Here is a 21,430-nt window from a genome sequence, read left to right on the forward strand (position 1 = left end):
ACTTGTTATTTTCAAGATTTCGTTTAAACTTAGGACGGCAATAGACCAACTCGCTAAACTTATTCAAACTTCAATAAAAAAAAGAATCAATCATAAAATCAGTAGCAGAATTTTTAACTTATGGTTTCAAAGTATCAAAATTTCTGTTGAATTATGCCATTGCACAAATCGCACCAAGCCTGCGTTATTAACAGCTTAAACAGTATAAAATATAATGCATAACAACATTCATCGGCTTCAGAACTAGACGCCTGAACATTTATGTCAAAGCAGGAAGTCCCTTTTATGGGGGTTTGAATTTTCGACACGCCTCTTTCAGCCCACAGCTCATGAGCTCTGTTGTGCCCAACAACAATTTGATGTCGAACTATTCTTATAAAATCAGACTTCGCTCTTCATCTAATAAATGGAATACCCTAGTTCTGAATTATAGGTAAGCGTTGATTTGTCATCTCAAACTTGAGAACGGTTTTCACACTAACAGTCAGAATTTAGGTTACAATCAATGTTAAATTAGAAAATCGCCAAAAAGCAGCGCTAGGATTATTTGTCTTCCATTTCAATAATATTTTCAACCGCATGATTGTATTATCCTTAAACAAATTGCTATCCATATTCACAACATACCGATAAATAAGTATTTACAAGAGTAAACTTAATATTCAGTTGAAACCCAAACACACAAAAAAGAAAATATGAAAGAAAACTCCAAGCATGCTGTACACACCCGGAGTTACTTGTTACACCCGGAGATATCATCCGTAGAGTTACTCACCATTTTCTGATTGGAGAAATCGTTTTCTATGCCATTTCGACGGCAACTAAAATACACCAATATTAATTAAATTAACAGAGAAGCAAGAAAAAGACTGCGAATTATTATGATCGCGGCTACGGAAAGAAGATACTACGTACAAACCACACGTCTATGGTAAAGGATATTTAGAGGTAGAGTAAGGGTTACGATTGGCAAGCCTTTTCAATGCCAAATTTCGGATTTAAAAATAAATCTCATGTACCTGAACTATTAAAAAATTGTTGAAGACGCTCGGATATTTTTCAAGACTTCCCGAATGTGACATGTCGCTCCCCCAATTCCTCATTATAATGCAGAATACCTAATAATCTGAAGCTGGCGCATCCGAGAACGTGTAAAATGAGTGACGATGTTGGACAAGTCATTGAGGCGCATTAACAACAAATCGGATACCGTTAAAATTGCTAAAAAAATTCACGGTGGGCACCGAGTAGAAAAATTCATGAGAAGAATAATCAATTTAAAAGTGCAACAGTGAAAGAACATGAAATTAAATATGATCTTTCTATTGTTTATATCATAATTAAAATTAAATTACAAATTATACTACTTTTTTCCTATTGAATTACCATAACAAGATGATGAACAAAAACATCACACAAGTCGCTAAGCCAATTTTAACGTACATAAAAACAAGAAAGCTTCGAAAGCTAGTTCACTTTAGTCTGAATCGTCGGTTTTGTAGATGATCTTCATACGTTGCTTCTTAATCTGATCTTTCAACGTGCCGCTAGCGGCATTCTTCTTGTCACTTGGTGGCTTGGCCGGTTGTTTGGGAGCCGTCGATGGTTTTGGATTAGAATTATTATTAGTTCTGGACGTTGACGCGACGGGTTCTTTGGGTGGTTTTGGGTTCTTGTTGCTTGCGGTTTTCGGCGCCGCGGCACTCGCTGGAGGGTTGCTCTTCTTTGGCTTGCGAACCACGATGACCTCCTCTTGCTCGGTTTCTCCATCATCAGCATCGGTTCCTTATCAATTTCAATGCATTTCATTAGAATCGTTGGGAATTGTCGAAATTTGCGCAGAAGTCTTCTATTCTAGAATATATCAATTTAATTCCAAAACAATTTGTACTCTAAGACCAAGACGGTTCTATAGACAAAGCGGTCTTTTCATTGTTTGAGCAAGGTTCCTAAAAATTTTAAACTTGTTCTTGTCATAGCCCCAGATATATCGAATGAAATTGGTTAAGCAAGGCAATGCTTACCTGGATTTGATCCAGTCTCAGATTTCCCGTATTCTTGTAAGAAATCGAAATTTTTGTCGACGTCGTCAGCCACGTTGGTTTCAACACGCTTGCGCTGCTCGGACAAGATTCGCTTCAACTCGAAAGTGTTCACGGTCTTGTACTGAAAACATTGACAACGAAAAGACAATCAGTAATTACGATTCCGTATCGAAAAAAATTCATATATAACTTATAGAAGTGTTAAAAATTGTAATAAATAAAACTGTCGTCATAAATCGGGAACTATTTTTCCCCTTTTTACTGAAACCACCAAGTGTCAGTCCTAAATGTAATGATCATTGAATCATTATTTAAACAGGGCCTGGGAACCAAGTAGTACCTTTCGTTCGGACTTGTGACACAGATAATATCTTGTCATTATTTTTGGCAAAGACGGTTGGCGTAATTTAAGCTTTGGTTCGAGTTAGTTAAAAAAATTATCTATCCGTAGGAATCATTTTACTGAACCATGAGGTAAATGGCCACTCCAACCGGAAAATTTGTCGGCATTTTACGTTCAACTCCACAAATGTTCATCAAAAAGGGAGAAAATAACTGTTTTTCCTTTAATGCTTTAACAACAAAAATAATAAAAAATAACAACAACTTTAAAAAACTATTACTGAACAAATAGGCTCACCCCCGAGACGTTCCTCTGGATGGTGATCTGAGAGAAGAGACGGGCTCCCTCCGTGTCGCCGCAGAAGTTCTGCAGTTGCTGCTTTGAAAGCGAGAAAAGTTTCTCTCCGTCAACGCCGTCGAACTGATCGCACAGTCTGTGGTGAAACATGAGTTTTTAATTGCCAATAGTATAGCCATGGCACATAAAAATCAACGGATAAATCCTTCGTCCTATGCACAGTAGCCATGGCACATAAAAATCAACGGATCCTATGCACAGAGGATGAAATACCTGATATGCTAATAATCAAACGCTGGGAATTTTTTGAAGTAGATCTATTCAATATATTATCTACAATAAACCGAGTCTAAATACAAGTGCTGTAATATTCGTTTGCTTTTGATTCGCGTACCGTTCAGAAAAGCCCTTCTTCTTGAGCCAGTCTTGTACCTCCTGAGGAGTGGCTCGGTTGTCGATGTACACGTCAGGCGTCTTCTGTACGTCAATGTGAGGTTTGCGCTTACGGAACTCACTGAGCACCTCCTTCAGCTCATAGTTCATCAGGTCTGTCGTCTCATTGTCTGAAAAAATATAACTCAGTACTCACTGCAGTGAGTGACAGAGAGCGCATTTTCTCGTCGACGAAACTTAAGGTCACGGACGGACAGACAGACGGACGGACAGACTGACAGACAGACGGACAGACAGACAGACCGACAGACAGACAGACAGACAGACAGACAGACGGACGGACGGACGGACAGACGGACAGACAGACAGACGGACATGGCGAGCACAATAGTGCATTTTTTCCATAAATGAGAAAATGCAATAAAAAGGTTAAATTAATGTTACTACTCTTCTCTATGCAGGCTGTAACTATGAGCAATTAAACAATCTATTTCATGTTCATCACGATGAACAAACTTTGCTTGCTGGATTAAATTTCCATTTCAGACGCGAAGAATATAATCAATAACGAGAAGACGAAGCTGAGAATATTGATAACAAGATGTCGACGCTGAGAATATTGATAACAAGATGTCGACGCTGAGAATATGGATAACAAGATGTCGACGCTGAGAATATTGATAAAAAGATATCGACGCTGAGTAATCAAGAATGACACTCACTTGTTCCAAAGACTCGTTGGGAATTGGCTGGAATTTTTCTTGGCTGGCGAACAGCTACGGAGTTGCTGGGTGTGAAGTCTGGGGGAGGAGGAGGAGGGGGAGCAGGAATGGGAGTCTTGGGCTTGGAGGATTTAGAGGATTTCTTGGCAGATTTTTTATTGCGAGGAGGTGGGGGCGGAGACTCGTCCGAATCGCTGCTCGAGTACCGGTGGCCGCCTGATGAATGTACAGGAATTTATCAAATACGATTTAAATTTTAATTCAAATCGTATTTTAATTTAAATCGATTTTATTTAAATAGTCCTCTCATGTACAGAAACGCAACTTTGATGTTTTTCAACGTGGAAGCATTTGCGAAGGATTAACAAGTTTGTTAGATTGTACACATTAGATAGCAAGCTTAATTAAAAAATCAAGAAAATGTCAGGAAAACGCCAGAATAACAGGAATCAAGCATATAATCAAATTCCACGAACACAATTAGCAAATTATGACAATGTTACTGATAAAAAACAAGCCATGAATTACTTGCACGAGCACATAAAAACGAAAAAATGTTAGATACCGTCACAAAAAATATGTTACAAAATTTTCATACATTTTTAATTTCTTCTGATTTTTATAAAGCTGATGCATCATATCACTTTATTAAATTATGCGCTGTTTTCTTGACTGTTCAAAAGTCGTTCGTACATCTCGCGTATACTCACTACAGAAGCCGCTTGAACTCCAGTCAGAATCATGTTGAGAAGAACTCGCCCACAGCTGACAATAGAGCTTGTAAGCTGCCCAGGCTGTCGGGCAAACGTTTACCACGCTATTCCTCAACTTAATTGAAGCGAAAATTGATAACCTGGGCACTTAACAGAGGTGAAATTCTCATTTAACAAACACCGACAATCGGCATTTCAATGATAATGGAAAAGATTGTTCGTATTTCAAGTGATTTTGTGATAAGTAATTTTTTACAAAGGGAATTTAAAGAATGAAGTTACCTCCAAATTTGACGTGAAGGTGCTGTGGTTATTAAACTACAACGTGGTGCTTGAAGTGCTCTTGAGAGGAGTTGTGACATCCTCTATATTAACTCTATAATCTGTGACATCCATTAATCATTGTCTATACCCGATATATAGTAGAGTAAAACGCTCAGATTCAACTTTTTTTCAGTATGCGAACGAATAACAAGTAAGTTATATTACCAATTCATTTTTCCAAGAATCCGAATCTAATTAGAGCTCAATTTTTGTTATATGACTCGAGATCAGCTTCAATTTAAGTACAACCGTGCATCGCTGAAACGATTTTAAAATTCAAGTTGTGCATCATAAAAATCATAGATAAGCGTAAATATGCGCTTCAAAATGGACGCAAATTTACCCTAAATACAGTAAAAGATATAACGAAAAGATATAAGATATATCTTATATATCTTATCTTATCTTATATCTATAAGATATAACGAAATCAGCCTTGGCTCAGACGTTCTTTTGGAAGAGGGAATAAAATCCACGGATTCTAGAGAATATATTTTTCTTAAATGTCCTCTGAAAACCTTAACAGTAAATCAATCTATACTTTAAGCCTTAGAGTTCCGAAAAAAATTACGTTCATCGTGGAAATATCGAGAAGAATCAGTCGATTCCCGAAAATCAAAACTTAGCAATGCTGCTGTGAGGGTAAACAGTGTGTTTGTACAAGCTTATATCTAACAAAATAACAAAAGAATGAGGATAAGTAATTTTGATGCACACTAAATTTACGAAATTACGTTAAATAATTCAGAGGCCGTGACACAAATGAGTCGAATAACACCAAGTACATATTTTAAGTAAGATAGATTTTAGAAATTCTTGAATTTGTGCCAAGCGTCGCTAAGTTGCGGTTCCGAATTATCTTTAACGCTTATTTTAAGATACTTGAATCACAAACAGAAAATTATTCGGCAATTCATAAATTACTTAGTTTCAAAAAAAAAAAAATGAATTAAAGTTTGCGCATGAATGACCTCGAATATTTTCAACTTATGTACACTACTGCCTACCTTTTCTTAAATTCTGCTTTCCCGGTTTCTGATTAATGCGGTATGTAAAGGCAGAACAAGAGTGAAAGAAAAAAGTTAAGGTGTACCATGTACAGTGGTAGTGCTGATAACAATATTTTCAACATTGAAGCAATATGATAACGTAAGTCAAGGCATCAGTAGGAACAGCATTAAAAACTTGTTTTTCCTTATTAGGTTGGCTTTAAAACTTTTAGGTTTATCCATATCAACTGCTGGAATGATCAATTCATACCTCTTATTATTGTAATAATCAAGCGCGTTTGTAGACTCTATAATGCTCGTTTTAAATCCGAATTGTTGCTACTCTAGACATAGACTTCATAGCATATTCGTGAAGTACAATTGCAGAACGTTATTCGAAATAGTACTCGTCCCAAATTGATTGCACAAATATGCTTTCAATTGAAAAAACACCGCTTAAAGCACGTATATTTGACTGGAATGCCTCTACTGAACATTAACGGATCAAAAAACCAGTTTTAACAAATGAAAGAAGACCACAAGTATGAACAGTAAAATCAATCATTTGCATAAAACAAGCGCGGAGAAAACACAAAAAAATATATCCTGTTAGAGGACAGCTCTCAGTTAGAATACTGGAATGGATTGAACAAATTAAATTGTGAACTTACATTATCAACTTATGCATGCAAAACAAAATTCAACTATTCAGCGCCATTTTTGTAAAATTGTAAAAATTGTTCATGATAGCTGTCATCCAACAAGTCTAAGATTATACTGTACAGTGGAGATTTCTTTACAGTGAACTTCTTAATTACTCGTCAAAAATGGCTAGTAAACCCTTTCGGCCAGTCCCAAGGACTGGCTGAAATCTGAATCAATCACATTCCAATAATTATCAGTTAACGTGAACGACAAATAGAATAAAAGAGAAGATCGAATACTTTTCGTTTCGATAGAGGATCAGCTCTGAGAAACATTTGATCTGCGTTGTTCTCGACAGAAAAAGGGTTTACTCCATTTAGAGAGATATTAAGGACGCTCGTAGGGAAACATTAACAGGTCACAAATATTACATGACAACTGAGCATTCATCGCTACCCTAATCAATATTACATATTAATCATAAAACATATCAAGTTGGGAAGCATTTTCTTACAAAGCAACGAAAACACTCAAGCACAAAAATTTCAACGCCACATAAATCATATAAATCTCAAACACGGAAGGATTCAATCAGGAATTACTGTAAAAGTAAGTGACGCGATTGGTCATGATAAAAAAAACAGCGAACGATTAAATAAATTCGACACACGACACAGGCTCTTGGAGGTACCACATTAAAATTTGAGAAAGTGATCTTCAGCGCAACATCAGACAGGAGTAATTTCTAGGCAAGTGATATGATCTAATTGAGTTAGGTTCGCCTAGGGGAGTTTTTTCATGAGTTTCGAAAGTATTGAAGGGTCAGATATAGATAATCTAGCATCTCATCAATATAATATTCATGCAAGGTTTCGATTAATTTTCCATTTACTTTGATAGCGAATAAGGATTTCACCGATTGATGGCTGAGAGCCAGAGACTTCGATGCCTACGAAATGAGTTGGTTTATAAAGAAATGAAGCCAGTCTGTTGGCGCTACGGAAAATGAAAAAAAACGGGCTTTGGTTGAACAGTTTCGGTAATGCCTTCGAAAAAGTACATTGGAGAGCTCGTGAGGTATGACTTAAGCAGTGTTTGGACAAATTTTTATGATTGGCTAAAGGCAGTGACATGCCATCACTCGTGTCTCGGATTACATCTCTGAAGCGTTAGCGATATCATGTGCAACATTTGTCATCTGATTTCAAAGGAATGAAAAGTGAAATGGAATTTTTCCTCGGGATTGTAATTTTGAAACAAATTTTTTACAAAATTCATGATGATCTATTAGCATGGCGATTGCGGTTGTCGAACGCAGATCAAATAAGACTTGAGGACGAAGATCACTCTCTCTTAAATGTAACGCAGTTTACCTTTACTTTTGCGAGATAAGTCAGACGGCTGACTGCTGCTCATACCTTCCTGTAATGCGGAAAAAAATATCAAAGTGAGAATATGTTTGTTATCAAACTCCAAATTAATGTAGATGCATTACTCGCGGTCATACAACAGGGATTATCAATGATATAAAGTCTCTGCATGAGAGTTCTGAGTCAATCTACCAGATTACTTCAATTTGAAGGAAGATTAACTTTGTCTTCGTTCATGTACGGCGATAGAAAATGACTAATTAACCGCATCATCAGGCACTGGTCGAGATAAATCAGGCAAATGGTGACGACTAACTGCATAGTGTGGCTTGGGGGCATATCGTTTAAGGAAAGAAATACAGGCCTGTATAGCAACCACAGCATACAGGAAAATGTTGGATCCTAACAGGTTTCATCACACGTTAAGTCTTATTACTACCAGCGTATTTGGGCCATATCAACTTTAAGGAATGAAATATAGGCCTGCATAGCAACCACAGCATACAGGCCAGGGCCTATACTTTCAAAAAAGTTAAGAGATCATAAGTCCATGAGCCAATCATTGACGGCCTTTCAAGCCAAATCCACCAATCATAGACAAGAAAATAGAGCGTAAGTACTTACGTTCACTTAGCGAGTTTTGAAAGTATGGCCCCAGGGTTGTATCCTAACTGATTTCATTACACTTTAAGCCGTATTTAGTCACAGGTTAGTTCACTTACAGGAATTTCAGGAGCGTAGGGCGTGACGATGGTGTGCGGGACGTGGGCCACTTGGCCACGCGAGTTGCCGCACTTCCACCACTTCCTGCTGTCGTCGATCACCTGACATGTAAGAGAGCATTATAATGATCATAATTAGTGCTGGGAACTATAATATATTGTATTATCATAATAACCAGACTAAATTGTCGGGCACTGCGCAAGAAGGAATTGTTAAATCAGAACATTATACCTACCGCCTTGCCGTCCTATTCTAATCTTGTCACGCCAAATGCAGATCACTATTTTAATAGATTAACAGTTGAAATAGAAAGATAAGTATACTCGTCTTCATTGTTGTCTTGAAAACCAGTTTCACATGGCATGGCATAAGCTCTACACTACTACATAGGTACGTATATGAATTAGCTACATGAGCATCTGTCGTTGATTCAATGCTCATTCATTTTCATAAATATGAATTATAATTATTGATTTCTAAAATTGCGGGCCAAAGACAAAGACTACACATTATGAGTACATTTACTCACACATTTTACGGTATCTTTGTCTCTACTCAAAATTTTACTGTAATACCTGTAAGGTGTATTTATTGAATTTAAAATTAACTTAGAAATTCGATAGTTTCAGATGATGCCAATACAGCCATATTCTTCCCTTGTTTTCGATAAAAATCTATTTCTGACCCACGATAGATCTTAGACCAGCATCTATAGGTCATCTTCAAGTTTGCGGAACTCAACCAACTCCTGGACCAACATCAAGTAAAAAAACATCTTAAAGTCTAGGGAACTCGACAGACTCCTTAATTGACCAGCATCTGGAAACATCTTCATGACAAGGAAACTCAACTGACTTTTAGGCCAGCATCTATAGGTCATCTTCAAGTTTGCGGAACTCAACCGACCACTAGAGAGCAGCGAGAAAATTAAATATCTTCAAGTCTGCTGAATTTAACTGACACATGTATCTAAAAAACATCTTCAAGTCTGTGAAATTCAATAGACTCCTAGCCAGCATAAAAAATCTACCAGTCTAGGGAATTCAACATACTCTTAAACCAGCATTGGAAAAACGTCTTCCAGTCTGGAAGATGACCAAATCAACTGCTGGGAAGATCAACTGACTCCCAGCCAGCATCAAAAGAACATTTTCAACTCTGGGGAACTCAACTGACTTCTAGACCAACATAAAAACATCTTCAAGTTTAAGGACAGGACTGACCTCAAGTAACTCGCCCCTGACGACCGTAAGCTCCTTATCGTTGTTGGCGGTACGCGGGTACGTCACTTGCACGATCTTCGCCCCGCGCGAGCGCAGCTCGTTTATCCACAGCTGGCCGCTGCTGCCCTCCGCGCCGTACGCGCTCTCGCTGCCGCTCACCTCGCTATAGTCAAAACAAATTATTTCATTGATGTACGGCAAAACTTTTACAACTCTGATGTAGTTACAGTAAAAACGGAGAGGCTCTCGCTACCGTAAGCGCTCTCACTACCGCTCACCTCGCTATAGTCAAAACAAATTAATTCCTTTATGTACGGCAAAACTTTTCAAATCTGTTGTAGTTACAGTAAAAACGGAGAGGCTCTCGCTACCGTACGCGCTCTCACTACCGCTCACCTCGCTATAGTCAAAACAAATTAGTTCCTTTATGTACGGCAAAACTTTTCAAATCTGATGTAGTTACCGTAAATTTGCGGTTTCGCGAATAACTTTCAGCGGTACACAAATAACTAATAGCCTAAAAAGTACCAATATTTGCTGGTATAGAAACATTCTTACCTTTCTGAGAATGGAGGAGGACGACCATAGCGCTCCGGCGGCGGCGACACGCCGTGCCTTTTGCTTTGATAGAAGTCGTCAAAGTCCTGGAAAATAAAGACAGGTAATTTTGTATTTGCCAATCAATTCATACAATTAATAAAGCATATTTTCAACTTTAACGGTTACAATGAAATACTTTATTTCGAGTGCAAATTTCCAGAATTTTTACAAATCTGGGAATTCATTCGGCACTTGCAATACGTTACAGATGCATCGTTAAGAAATTTTAAAATTTAAAATGTAAGAAGGATAAATAGGCATTTAGCTCATCGTTCACATTGGGATGACTCAGAAGTGACATTCATCTAATTTTAAGGAAACAGGCCTCAAAATAATTTTTAATACGCAGGCCTAACGCTGTATTCATTCAAACTATATCAGAGTTCCAAAGATGCAACAAAATTTACTGTAGACAATGAAATCGGTGGTTCGGGCAAGAATAATGTAGCAGCAAAATGAAACACACTGGACAGAAAGTAGGCTGTATGTTTACCTCTCTGTCCCTGGGCCGGTGTTTGTGATCGTGTCGGTGGTCGCGAGGCTCATCCGACAGCTCTGGGGCCCAGCCCGACGAAAACACTAGTACACATCGCAATAATTAGCGCAATCTTTCATTGTAGGGTCTTTCATCTTTATTAGCCTGTACTCGAATATTTGTTATTTGGCATTATAGGTATAACCGCTCCAACACTTCCCGATAGGTACGAGTATAATTCACAGTCGGATTAATTTGTTCCGAAACAGTTCATGTCGGAATGTGGTACAAACAAAATTAACCTAACCTCCCAGATCGGTGTTTGGAAACTCATGGGGAAATAAATCATTACAACCCATGGGGAAAAAAAATCACTACAATTATAGGGAAATATAGTTCACTATAAAGTAAATCCAGCAAATAAACTACTAGGCAATAACTCACTGGGCTGGTACGGTGGCACGGGATACTTCCAGAGCTCTCTGGGTATGATCCAGGCGTCGCCCATGGACTGCCAGAGTTCCGTCTCCCGAGAAGACAGGCAGTTCGTCAACAGGTCAACTGCGTCTTGCGTCAGCAGCGGGGATACAACCTGACACAAATACATCACTTATATTGTAGCGGTCCGACTTTCTGTCGTTCGCGCTCTTCTTCTTTCTTTCCGACGCATTACTCGGAGCTGAAATTGGGCATGAGCCGGGGTTGGCTCACTCTCGATTGAGCCGCCTGCCTGGGCGGGCGTGGCTGGACACAGTTGTTGGTCGGCAAGGATATGCCTTTGATGGACCTACGATGCTGCCGTCAAGCATTCATTTGAACCAGAGTTCTTGTATTTTGATTACGTCATTCGTCGGCCATGGACAGGTGCGGCTGCAGGCAATCGGAGCTACAGTACCAGTCTCAAGACGGTAACGCTTCCGGCGCTGTACGTCGCATGGACTTGGTCGTTGTGAACATTTGTCTTTCCACTCGTGTAATAGTGTTGAAGGAAGCTGCAACTTGTTCGCAACGTCGGAAAAGTGTCCCGGCGTAATCTCTCGGCAAGCACTGCGCTCCTCCGCTAGATTCACACACTTTGAATTTATTTGACTTGGACGTTTCTTCGCTAAACTGTGATTTCCTCTATACGATAACGGATGGGCCCAGCTACATCTAGTGTTCTTTAATGTTCAACTGTTCATTTTTGGTCTGGTAGCCATCTATGATTAGTGATGTACCTCTCATGAAGTTGCCTGTTCATTTATATACATTGCTTACTAAATATATAGTTCATGCTTTCATTTATTTTGTTTGTTCATTCTTTCTAACTATCACGTTGGGGTAGCCCATATGTGTTGCCCCCTCTCCCGCAACAATATCTTAATACATCACTTATATCTTATGACGCAATGAGCGTCAGCAGCGGTGATACAACCTGGCACAAATACATCACTTATTTGTAAGGCTCAGCGCCCTCGCACTTGTGCCGCCACGTGTCTTGTATGGCAGTATCTTATATCTTAATACATCACTTATATCTTAATACATCACTTATATCTTATGACGCAATGAAGAAACGGGGAAGTAGATAATACTTAAACACGAGAAAATGAGAAATGCAGAATAAAGCTACAAGTTGAACTGCCTATAGAGATCCTCTATGTCACGAAACTGTAACTCGATGAATTTTTTTAATTTAAATATTTGTACTTTTACACATGGAGATGAAAACTGCGCGCTCAGAACTGCTCAAAATGTGCAACTTGTCGAACAGAAGTAATCAATGAGTATTAATCGAGACACTAAAGCAAGGAATTTAAAAGCAAAGAAAACGCCAAGAAAATTCACCATATCGATATTAAAAACGTTTCGGAGTCCAGCTCCATCGCGAATTTGCTTGGCGTTTTCTTTGCTTTTAAATTCCTTGTGAACTTGCGATATAAGCAGACTAATAATATAAGAAACTAAAGCAGACACGTAAAATCTCACATATACGATAAGATTATCTAACTATTGCATTAAAACCAACGGTCAACGTATCGTAATGTACACAATTATATATGAAGTTTACCTTGGCGGGCAAGTTGGTGCCGTAGTTCGAGTCCCTGGAGGCATCAACGATGAGCGCAAGCGGCGTGAATATAAAATGCACCAGCTCAGGAGCATTAGGCTCGTGAATGTACGTGCGAAGTTTTCCCTGGAATATGCAAAGGTTATTCTGAGATGTCATACGTACCATATACGAGCGCAATAATATAAATGCATTGTGTGTTGGCCCTCATATTTAAATATAATTTGTGTTGGTCCTCACTGCAGAACTTTATGAAATTTCAATACTCACGAGCATGTTGAAAGAGAGCTTAAACTTCTGCAAGATCTCGATGAACTCTCCTTCTGGCGGCGGCTTGGCCCTCATGGAGAGGAGTCCATCGTCAACGTCTTTCTTCTTGGACTTCCTGTTTCGGCGGCGATGCTCGAGCTCTTGAGTTGCTGCCGCAGTGTGCTGGAGACGGGCTATGAAGCGCTCGATGTCGTCGAAGCAGCAGTTGACGATAGCCACGTCCTTGCCGAAACTCTCGCTCCCAACGCTGCTTGCATCGTCATGTCCGCTCCCCGACCCGCCTGGACCCATCGCTCCTTCGTCAACGCTCGACCGGTCCGAGCGCGGCCCCCGGGCTGGGGATCCGCGCATTGGTGGTTCCACTGCGCGAAAAATTGCGTTACAGGCGAACCTATATTTCTGAATATGTGTCAACATAAACTTAGTTGAGCAGTGCGACATTTATTCAGGACGGAAAAAATTCAGGACGAAAAAGTTCAGGACAGATAAATATGGAAAGATACGGAATTGAGCGATAAGTTGTACAAGCCAGTTAACAAATGCGGAATGGAACAAGGAGAAAATTTGCGTTAATTGGCTAATTAACGAAAAGTGCGAATACAATATGCGTCATATGATGACTATAAAACTGACAAATAGAAATGTACTCTAAAACTGCTCAAGTACGAAGAAGCCTAGGATATAATACAATTTTGTTTGGTTAGTTAAATAAAATATTAATTTCATGAATCACACTTAACGTATGAAACGTCAGGTAATTAAAAAATAAAAATTCACGAGTGTGACTTGAAAAATTATATTTTTAACAATAAATGTCAATGAAATGAAATTCTAAAAAGTTGCTTGAACTAAAACGGATATTGATGTACAGAAGATTTAGCCAAGTTCTGACTCACTTTTAAAACACAAATGGGGGAATATATCGAAATAAATATTAGTACAGATTAAAACCATATAGAAATCATGCATAATGCGTTCATCACAATGGTCTCAAACGGAAGCCACATGTCACAAAATACTTGCGCAATCATACGAGAAAGAACCAAATATTGCTTTTTTAAGGCAAGTTCAATTGATTAATTCGTAATCTATAATTATCAAGAATAATTTTAGATATTAATTTTTTATTATACAGGGGTGAACCAGTGATCACGAATTCGTTGAGACGCGATGCTGCAGATTATTTATAAATTTTATTTCTCTGCCCCAGCTCTACAATTATTTTGTTAGGGTTTCTACGTCTCAAGACTGGTCTGATGTTGACGCACTCAACACGGATTTGTGCTAGAAACGCGCATATAGAAAGCGGACAGATTTTTTCGATGGAAAGTAAAACGGCAAAAACCAGCAGTTTACTCGGGCAACAAAATTCTTTATGTGTAGACCTGTGCGGGTTTCCAGCTTATCCCCAGGACAAACAATCAAGTTAGGCCATAAACATTAGTCGACAGTCTTTGGTAGAATACCATTGGGTTCGAAAAAGAAACTTACTCAGACAGTTAATATTTATCAACCATGGCGGGTCCATTCAGTGAGAAATGATGCACAGGTATAGCCAGAAGTACTAATTACGAAAAAAATTCCTGATTACCTGCAATAAATTAGAGATGACAATCTACATCCATTTGGAGAGACAGCACCATGATTCAAGTGGAAGTGAAAGCCATGAAATGTATCAACTCAAAGTCGCCAGTTGATGAAGCAGCAAAAGGGTGAGGCTCTTTGCCATACGCGTTGTGAACCGCAAGACGTTAAACGAACGACCACAACGCGTGGAAAGCTCATCGCTCTAGCCGCACGTATGGTTATATACGGCTGGCTTCACATTGGTCTTTCTGTTGTGCTACAAGCGGACAACCGGAACGTGAAGAAGCATTTATATCAACATCCATCGCTGGCAGAGCTACAAACGCAAAGCGACCAATCTATTCAGGGTTCATAATTATACAGGCGTCCGAGCCGAGACCGTAACACAAATATATCTTCGTAGCGTCTGCAAATGCAGCTGGAACAATGAAAGGAAGAGGATCTATTCGAAACTCTAATGCGTGTCTTCCAATCGGCGAATAAACAAATCCTTCTCCAGATGGGGGAGGAAAAAGTTAGGGAGTGAGGAGTTTAGGTTTTCTATATTGATTGTAAAAAGTGTTGTATCCGAGTCTTAATGTAGAAGTGAGAGCAGTCTAAGAGGAATACTAGCTGCGTTTTTGGCTTACAATAAAACTATCATAACATCATGTAACAACATTTTGCCTCATGAGACATGCAAAAAAAAAATATATATTCAGTCGATGAAAATGCAACAGTTCACAGTTTAATAATATTTTATACATGATATTGAACTGAGAATTGTTCCATTTGGATAAATAATGTTTAAGCAATATATCAATAGGAAAATTTAACTTTTGTATGAATTCTAGAAGGAGAAGATAAAAATTCCTAAGTTATCATTCCACTTATAATTTTTTCAGAGCTTAGCATAGAAATAAGACGCTGGACAACGAAACCGGAATGGGTGCCAGAAACAAAAAAACCGCGTTATTTAAAATCGATAACAATCTAGGGCGCAATACAACATACCAGTTATACACGTTTAACTCAACTTGAAGATCTGTGAACAACTTTCTTATATGACAGAAATCGTCCCCTAAACTTCCGCACGATTCTGATAAATGAGTTTCATACGTAGCACAAAATAGGATAGCGTAAGGGAAAGTGTTAGGGATGTTTAGTTGCGTAATTTACCGGCAACTCAATGACGCGAGCGACCGCAAGCATGACAGTTCATTCCCGCACGGCAGGCTTCATCACAAGACTACCGGGTGAATGTTGTCGTTTACAGGGCTTGACTTTCATACGTTCTTCCTTTAGTTTGTTCTGCCAGTTGGTGCGTTCTTCTGCATTCTCAAGTTTTTGAATGATTCTCGTTTCCTTATTGTTTTCCGACCAAATTCAAATAATTACTGCCCAAAACTATATTATGCAGGGGTGCCGTTTCTTGCATTTTGAGCCTAGAAGTGGAGGAAAATTTGCTTTCCAGCGAAACAACACTTGAAGAATGCAGTAAGAAGTAAAATGAAAAATAGTGTCCTGAAATGCATCCGCATCATGCTGATTCCCTCTTAAGCACATGTACATCGTTCTACCGGAACATAAATGGCCTAATCCAGTTGATTAGTTGTGGTTATTCCTTCAAAATTTCCGCTTTAGTAATCATGTTCACACTCGTGTTGCTCTACCCGGATTGTCAGAGCTACCTTTACTTCCCCCTGTACACGACACACCTGGCATCCCTTTAGCGATTCAAGACAGTAAAATAAACTGTCGCGGTACCTTGGATCTAAATTTCACGGCAATTATGATGTCAATATCAACATTATTGCTCCTGGTTATTCAGCGATATAATGTTGAGAAAATAATTATCGATTCGGACCCGTTTGTCCCATTACGAGAGAGGTTAAATTTAACGTGAAATGTCTAGTTGAACCCCGAGCTCCATGTTTTAATAATCAGTTATAAGTTACAGCAAGTGGACCAATCGGGACCAATATAAACTTTCGAACCATGAACCTATTCTTTAGAGTTAATTATAAATTTGAACGTGGACAAGTAACATTCCTGTTGCCTCCGTTCATAGTCAAACAAACATCGTAATAATAGCCGTACCGCGAGCTTTACATGTTTTTACATGCTAGATCTAGACTGGGAATAAGCACGAAAACTTATGCCTTTGTCAGCAGATGATGAATGGATAACTGAACAGTGTGAGGGTCGATAAAGCGCATGGGCAGGAATTTACTCATTCAAAACCCACAAGAACGTAACTTGCATGGTTCTTTGAAGCCTTTCGTTCTATAATCTTCATTCTAGAGTCTAGAATGTAGTCAGTGGCGATTGAACCACCATTCAATATTGTCGTATCCTAACCTGAAATGGATCATAGATAATTTTCAGACTGAATTTCTTACCTATCTTGGAAGTTGCAGCAGTGGAACGACTAGCAGGGCAACTTTTCATTCCTCGATTAGAATACATTTGGTTCCTGATGCGTGGCACAGCATCTAGAGGAGTAATGTAGTAATGAACGTCCAGGCTCTTGTTAACGGCTTTTATTGCCTTTCTTTCATTAATGACATCTTCACATCCATCATAGTCTTTGGGAGGAACGACACACTCAGACACCTGCTCGTCCACGTATTTTGGGCTGAGGCTTCTTGCCCTGAAATTTTTTAGGCGACGGGAGCTACCAATTAAAGCAGATTCTTCAGAAGAGTCCACTTTCCTGAATGCAATGGTTGAATAAACCAAACCATTCTTTTCAACAGTCTTGATTGTCGTCTTCACTTCTTTGCCAGACCTCCGAGGACTTTCAAATGATGATTTCCGTGAAGAGCGCCGCGCGACATGGTTTATTTTCATATCATTAGTTCTAATCTTACTGGAAATATTTTCTTGAGCAGATTTTACACAAGATCTCGGCATTTCTTGATCGCATTTGTCTTGGAGAATATTGACGTTCCATGATTTTCCATCTCCAGCGTTATGGTGCATCAGCCTTTGTAAAGGCTCAATTTTCTCGCTTGTTTTGAAACGCTCTCTGCTCCTGCTGCTTTGCCGGTGATGTCGTTCGTACTTCGAAGGCGACGAACTACTTCTTCGTCTTCGCGCATTTCCATCTTCATTACGCGACTTTTCCCTAGGCAATCTCCCGCTGCTCGCTGCTCGCCTTCTATAAGTTCCAAATTCAGCATCGTATTTTCTTTGCAACGATAACTCTGCTCGCAGAGCCTCTTGCTTCTCCAGCTCAAGCAGGCGGCGTTCACGAATGTGCTGCATTAAATCATGATGTTGTAACAGTTGTCGTCTCCGTTGTAGTTGTATTTGCTGCTGTTTGAAGTACTGTTGAAGTCTCAGGCGTTGAATCATCTGCAACTGCATCGCATAGTTCATTTGAGTTAGGTCAATATCTGAGTGGAAAAAGTCTGGGTATGAAAGGGAATTTTCATAAGAAGTATCCCTCATATTCGAGGGCGACAGATTTCTGACTTGGAATTGATCGAAACTCTTCAAGTAGTTACGACGAATCATGTCAACATTCTGTAACGCCATTGCGGAAGCCGCTGGAAACGGATACAGCATAGATGCGTCAAGAACGGATTTTGAGCGATTCATTTTTCTTGGCACAAATCGACGATCAGACTGAGCTTTCTTCTTCGCCAGGTGCAAATCCGACTTAGTTTGTTTCAGGAACTCCTCAGAAGGAGAGTCTGACTTATGATTCTCATCAAAACTGATTTCTTTTTCGGACTTTTGCATAGATGAATCATTGACAATGAATGGATCGGGGGAAGCAAATTCAGGAGGCGGTTCATACTCGGTAATTTCTTCAGACAACGGAGAGTGTCGTCTGGCTTCCAAAATTTCATTTATGCTTATGTTCTTCTTAGCTCTTTCTCTTTTCAATTGTTCGATGTTGATGACTTCTATTGAATCAATGAATTCCTCGTCTTCGTTGCTGTCCTCAATTTGTGCGTTGGTGAGAGAGTCAGCTAAACTGTCATGTAACTTCGACAGATATTGGAGGGACAAATCTTCTCGGTCTGGACTTAGAGTTTCGCTCGACCCTTTATTTGAAATTGAGGTCGTCCTTTCGTCGGAAAGCGAAGACAAGTCATCACTAACGTGATCCAATCCTTGAGTCATGACATCAGTTACATCTTCGTCATTGACTTCCGATGGTTCAGTTTTACCATCACTCTGACCATCTCCCAGGCATCGTTCGTCAACTGAGAGATTAGGGCTAGTGTTGCGACTCAATGGCTGACTGTTTAAATGACAGTTTCCATTTTTCATTTTCTGACCATTCGAGGACGAAGAATCCGAGCCAAAAATTCCTCTTTCACCGCATTCTAAGATTAATTTTGAAGGAACATTAGCAACTTTGGCCAGTTTATCAACAGTTTCAGTTTTTTGTTTAATTGAAGCTTCTAAGGCATCGATCATCATTTTAGGGGATGATGGACAATATCCGTACTGCGATTTATTTATTTTGTTATTTAAGCATTCCAGCTTGTTAACTGAGGGTTTTCTAACATCGCTAGTTTCAAAATTCGATTTTAGTTTACCTAATACTGAATTCTGAGGTGATTTCAGGGAAGCTTTCATGTGAGAAATTTCATCACCAAAGTAAGTAAACTTTGGTTTGGTAAGTTTAGATTTGATTTTACTGGCTTCGAATGTTTTCATTATATTTGAATGCGTTTTGTTGGAGTTTTCAGTGATACGTTCAAAGGCCTCAGTAGCACTTCGTTTTTCATCAACGAACTGGACTTCTTCAACGGAAGCCCAGCTGTCGTTCACATTACTATAAATTGTAGATGATGGCATTGCGTCACAGTTTGAAGAATTTAATATATTGAAAAGAAGATTAAGCTACTCAAATGTTTCTCATGCTTCCAGTTTCCACCGTTATAAATCTTAAGAACGCCATAGAAACCCACAGAAGAAAATGCCGCTTCGGCTTTTCACAGGCCACCCGCGTATTGAGTCCAAATGGTTGAGACCTACTATTCTAACAACACAAGAAAAATTGAATGATGAAAAATTATCATTAATAATATCTGCAAACATAAAGTCAAGTAGTGAATTAAATAACCCACTGTGACAGGTCTAATTCAGTTATTTTCTCATGGTGTTTGTACTTCAATGACTCGTCGTGCATATGACTTAAAGGCCAGGGGCCATACTTTCAAAATTCGCTAAGTGAACGTAAGTACTTACGCTCTATTTTCTTGTCTATGATTGGGGGATTTTGCTCAAAAGGCCGTCAATGATTGGCTGACGAACTTACGATCTCTTAACGTATTTTGAAAGTATAGGCCCTGATGGAGAAGTTTCGAAATATTTTTTCTTGCTGCAATTAAAAAAATATGATATGTTATTTTTTTCAAGAACAATAAAAAATTTCCACTAATTCGATCTAATATTTTTATATTGTAGAATTGTCAAATCTTTCTGTACATTAGAAACTGATATATACTAGTTTCTATACTGATATATACTGACCAGTTGTCTGGCCCCTATAGCCAGACAAATATAGTGTCTATTGCCAGACGCCAGAACTCTTCGAATCTTTAAATAAGAAAATTTATCTACCTTTAGAGAATGAGGTGTCAACATATTTTACACCATGCTATATTTCCAGAATTAAATTATAATTTTTTAGCCTCTCATTACAAAATTCATCATTGGGCACCAATGTAATTTTTTAGATTGCATTAAAAGTTTGCGTTGATGAGAAATGAATAAAAGGTAACGAATCAATTTGGTTTCTCTACCAGGTAATCGAACACATGAAGATGGAGTTTTAGCAGTCAATAACGACCGTAAATTGTTTCATCACTTGACGTACTTGTCGGTCAAGTCTTTTTATAACAACTTCTATAAGATGTTATGTAGGGCGCGATGAACTGTCGCGCGTGCACCGCACTAAGACAATAACATATGAGGCCATAAAGAAGTAAAACGCCGACTTCACACTGAAGCGAGATTTATGCAAAAAATCGTCGGTGTGATGTGGTTTACTGCGTTAAATTACGCCAGCCATTGTTATTATAAAGAGTAACATAATACAATCTCTGCACAACGCCAGATGTGCCTCAAAAAGAAAAAATTGTTATGACGTTACATGAGCGTCTCTATTTCACAATTTTGACGCACGAAGTTAGCTTAATTTGCGGCAAAGGGGCTCAAAAGCAAATTAACAACCATATATAACGTGAAGGAAACTGATAAAGTGGCATGTAAAATATAGCTTAAAGACAGTTTTTGAGGAAAAATTTTTTGTAAGAATCTAACAAGAAAGCTTTCTGATTCAGAAGATATGCTTACATCTCAAGTGTAACGGATCAAGTGGATACACCCATGCATTAGTTCAAACCAGGACCCAAAGTTAGAGCGTATCGTCTTCAGTTTAACGAGTGCAACGGGAGGCCTCATCATGCCGGCTATCTTCAGATGAAAAACTGGCAGGTATTTGGAACATCTCCCGACACGCAAAGAAAAAATCAGAGATATAAACGTAACTAGGAAACCGTTTCCGATTTCTGGGGTACTGCGCTGAACACACCAGGATATGCCAAAACCAGTTCCATGGCGCCGCCAGTGAACAGGTAAGAGCTCAAACATTTCGTAGGACACTGATAAAAAACCGAAATAAAGTAATATATTCTTTGTGGGTGATAAATTT

At 38.9% G+C, this 21,430-nt stretch overlaps 1 protein-coding gene across 1 annotated transcript in view; it reads right to left on the bottom strand.

Moving 5' to 3' along the window:
- Positions 1-1,317: 1,317 nt before the first annotated feature.
- LOC108675997 (epidermal growth factor receptor kinase substrate 8-like protein 1) overlaps positions 1,318-21,430 on the bottom strand; it is a 62,281-nt gene continuing 42,168 nt past the window's right edge. Inside the window, exons 8-21 of the mRNA XM_047880052.1 lie at positions 13,183-13,544; positions 12,913-13,038; positions 11,307-11,454; positions 10,881-10,966; positions 10,346-10,431; positions 9,788-9,950; positions 8,564-8,665; positions 7,836-7,893; positions 4,511-4,660; positions 3,801-4,016; positions 3,080-3,248; positions 2,686-2,821; positions 2,025-2,166; positions 1,318-1,785 (exon numbers count right to left, since the gene is read on the bottom strand). Coding sequence (XP_047736008.1) covers positions 1,478-1,785; positions 2,025-2,166; positions 2,686-2,821; positions 3,080-3,248; positions 3,801-4,016; positions 4,511-4,660; positions 7,836-7,893; positions 8,564-8,665; positions 9,788-9,950; positions 10,346-10,431; positions 10,881-10,966; positions 11,307-11,454; positions 12,913-13,038; positions 13,183-13,544 — 2,252 coding nt within the window. The 3' untranslated portion in view covers positions 1,318-1,477. The remainder of the gene's footprint in view (positions 1,786-2,024; positions 2,167-2,685; positions 2,822-3,079; positions 3,249-3,800; positions 4,017-4,510; positions 4,661-7,835; positions 7,894-8,563; positions 8,666-9,787; positions 9,951-10,345; positions 10,432-10,880; positions 10,967-11,306; positions 11,455-12,912; positions 13,039-13,182; positions 13,545-21,430) is intronic.

The sequence above is a fragment of the Hyalella azteca genome, unplaced genomic scaffold (genome assembly GCF_000764305.2).
Source record: "Hyalella azteca isolate HAZT.00-mixed unplaced genomic scaffold, Hazt_2.0.2 contig4534, whole genome shotgun sequence".
NCBI lineage: Eukaryota > Metazoa > Arthropoda > Malacostraca > Amphipoda > Hyalellidae > Hyalella > Hyalella azteca.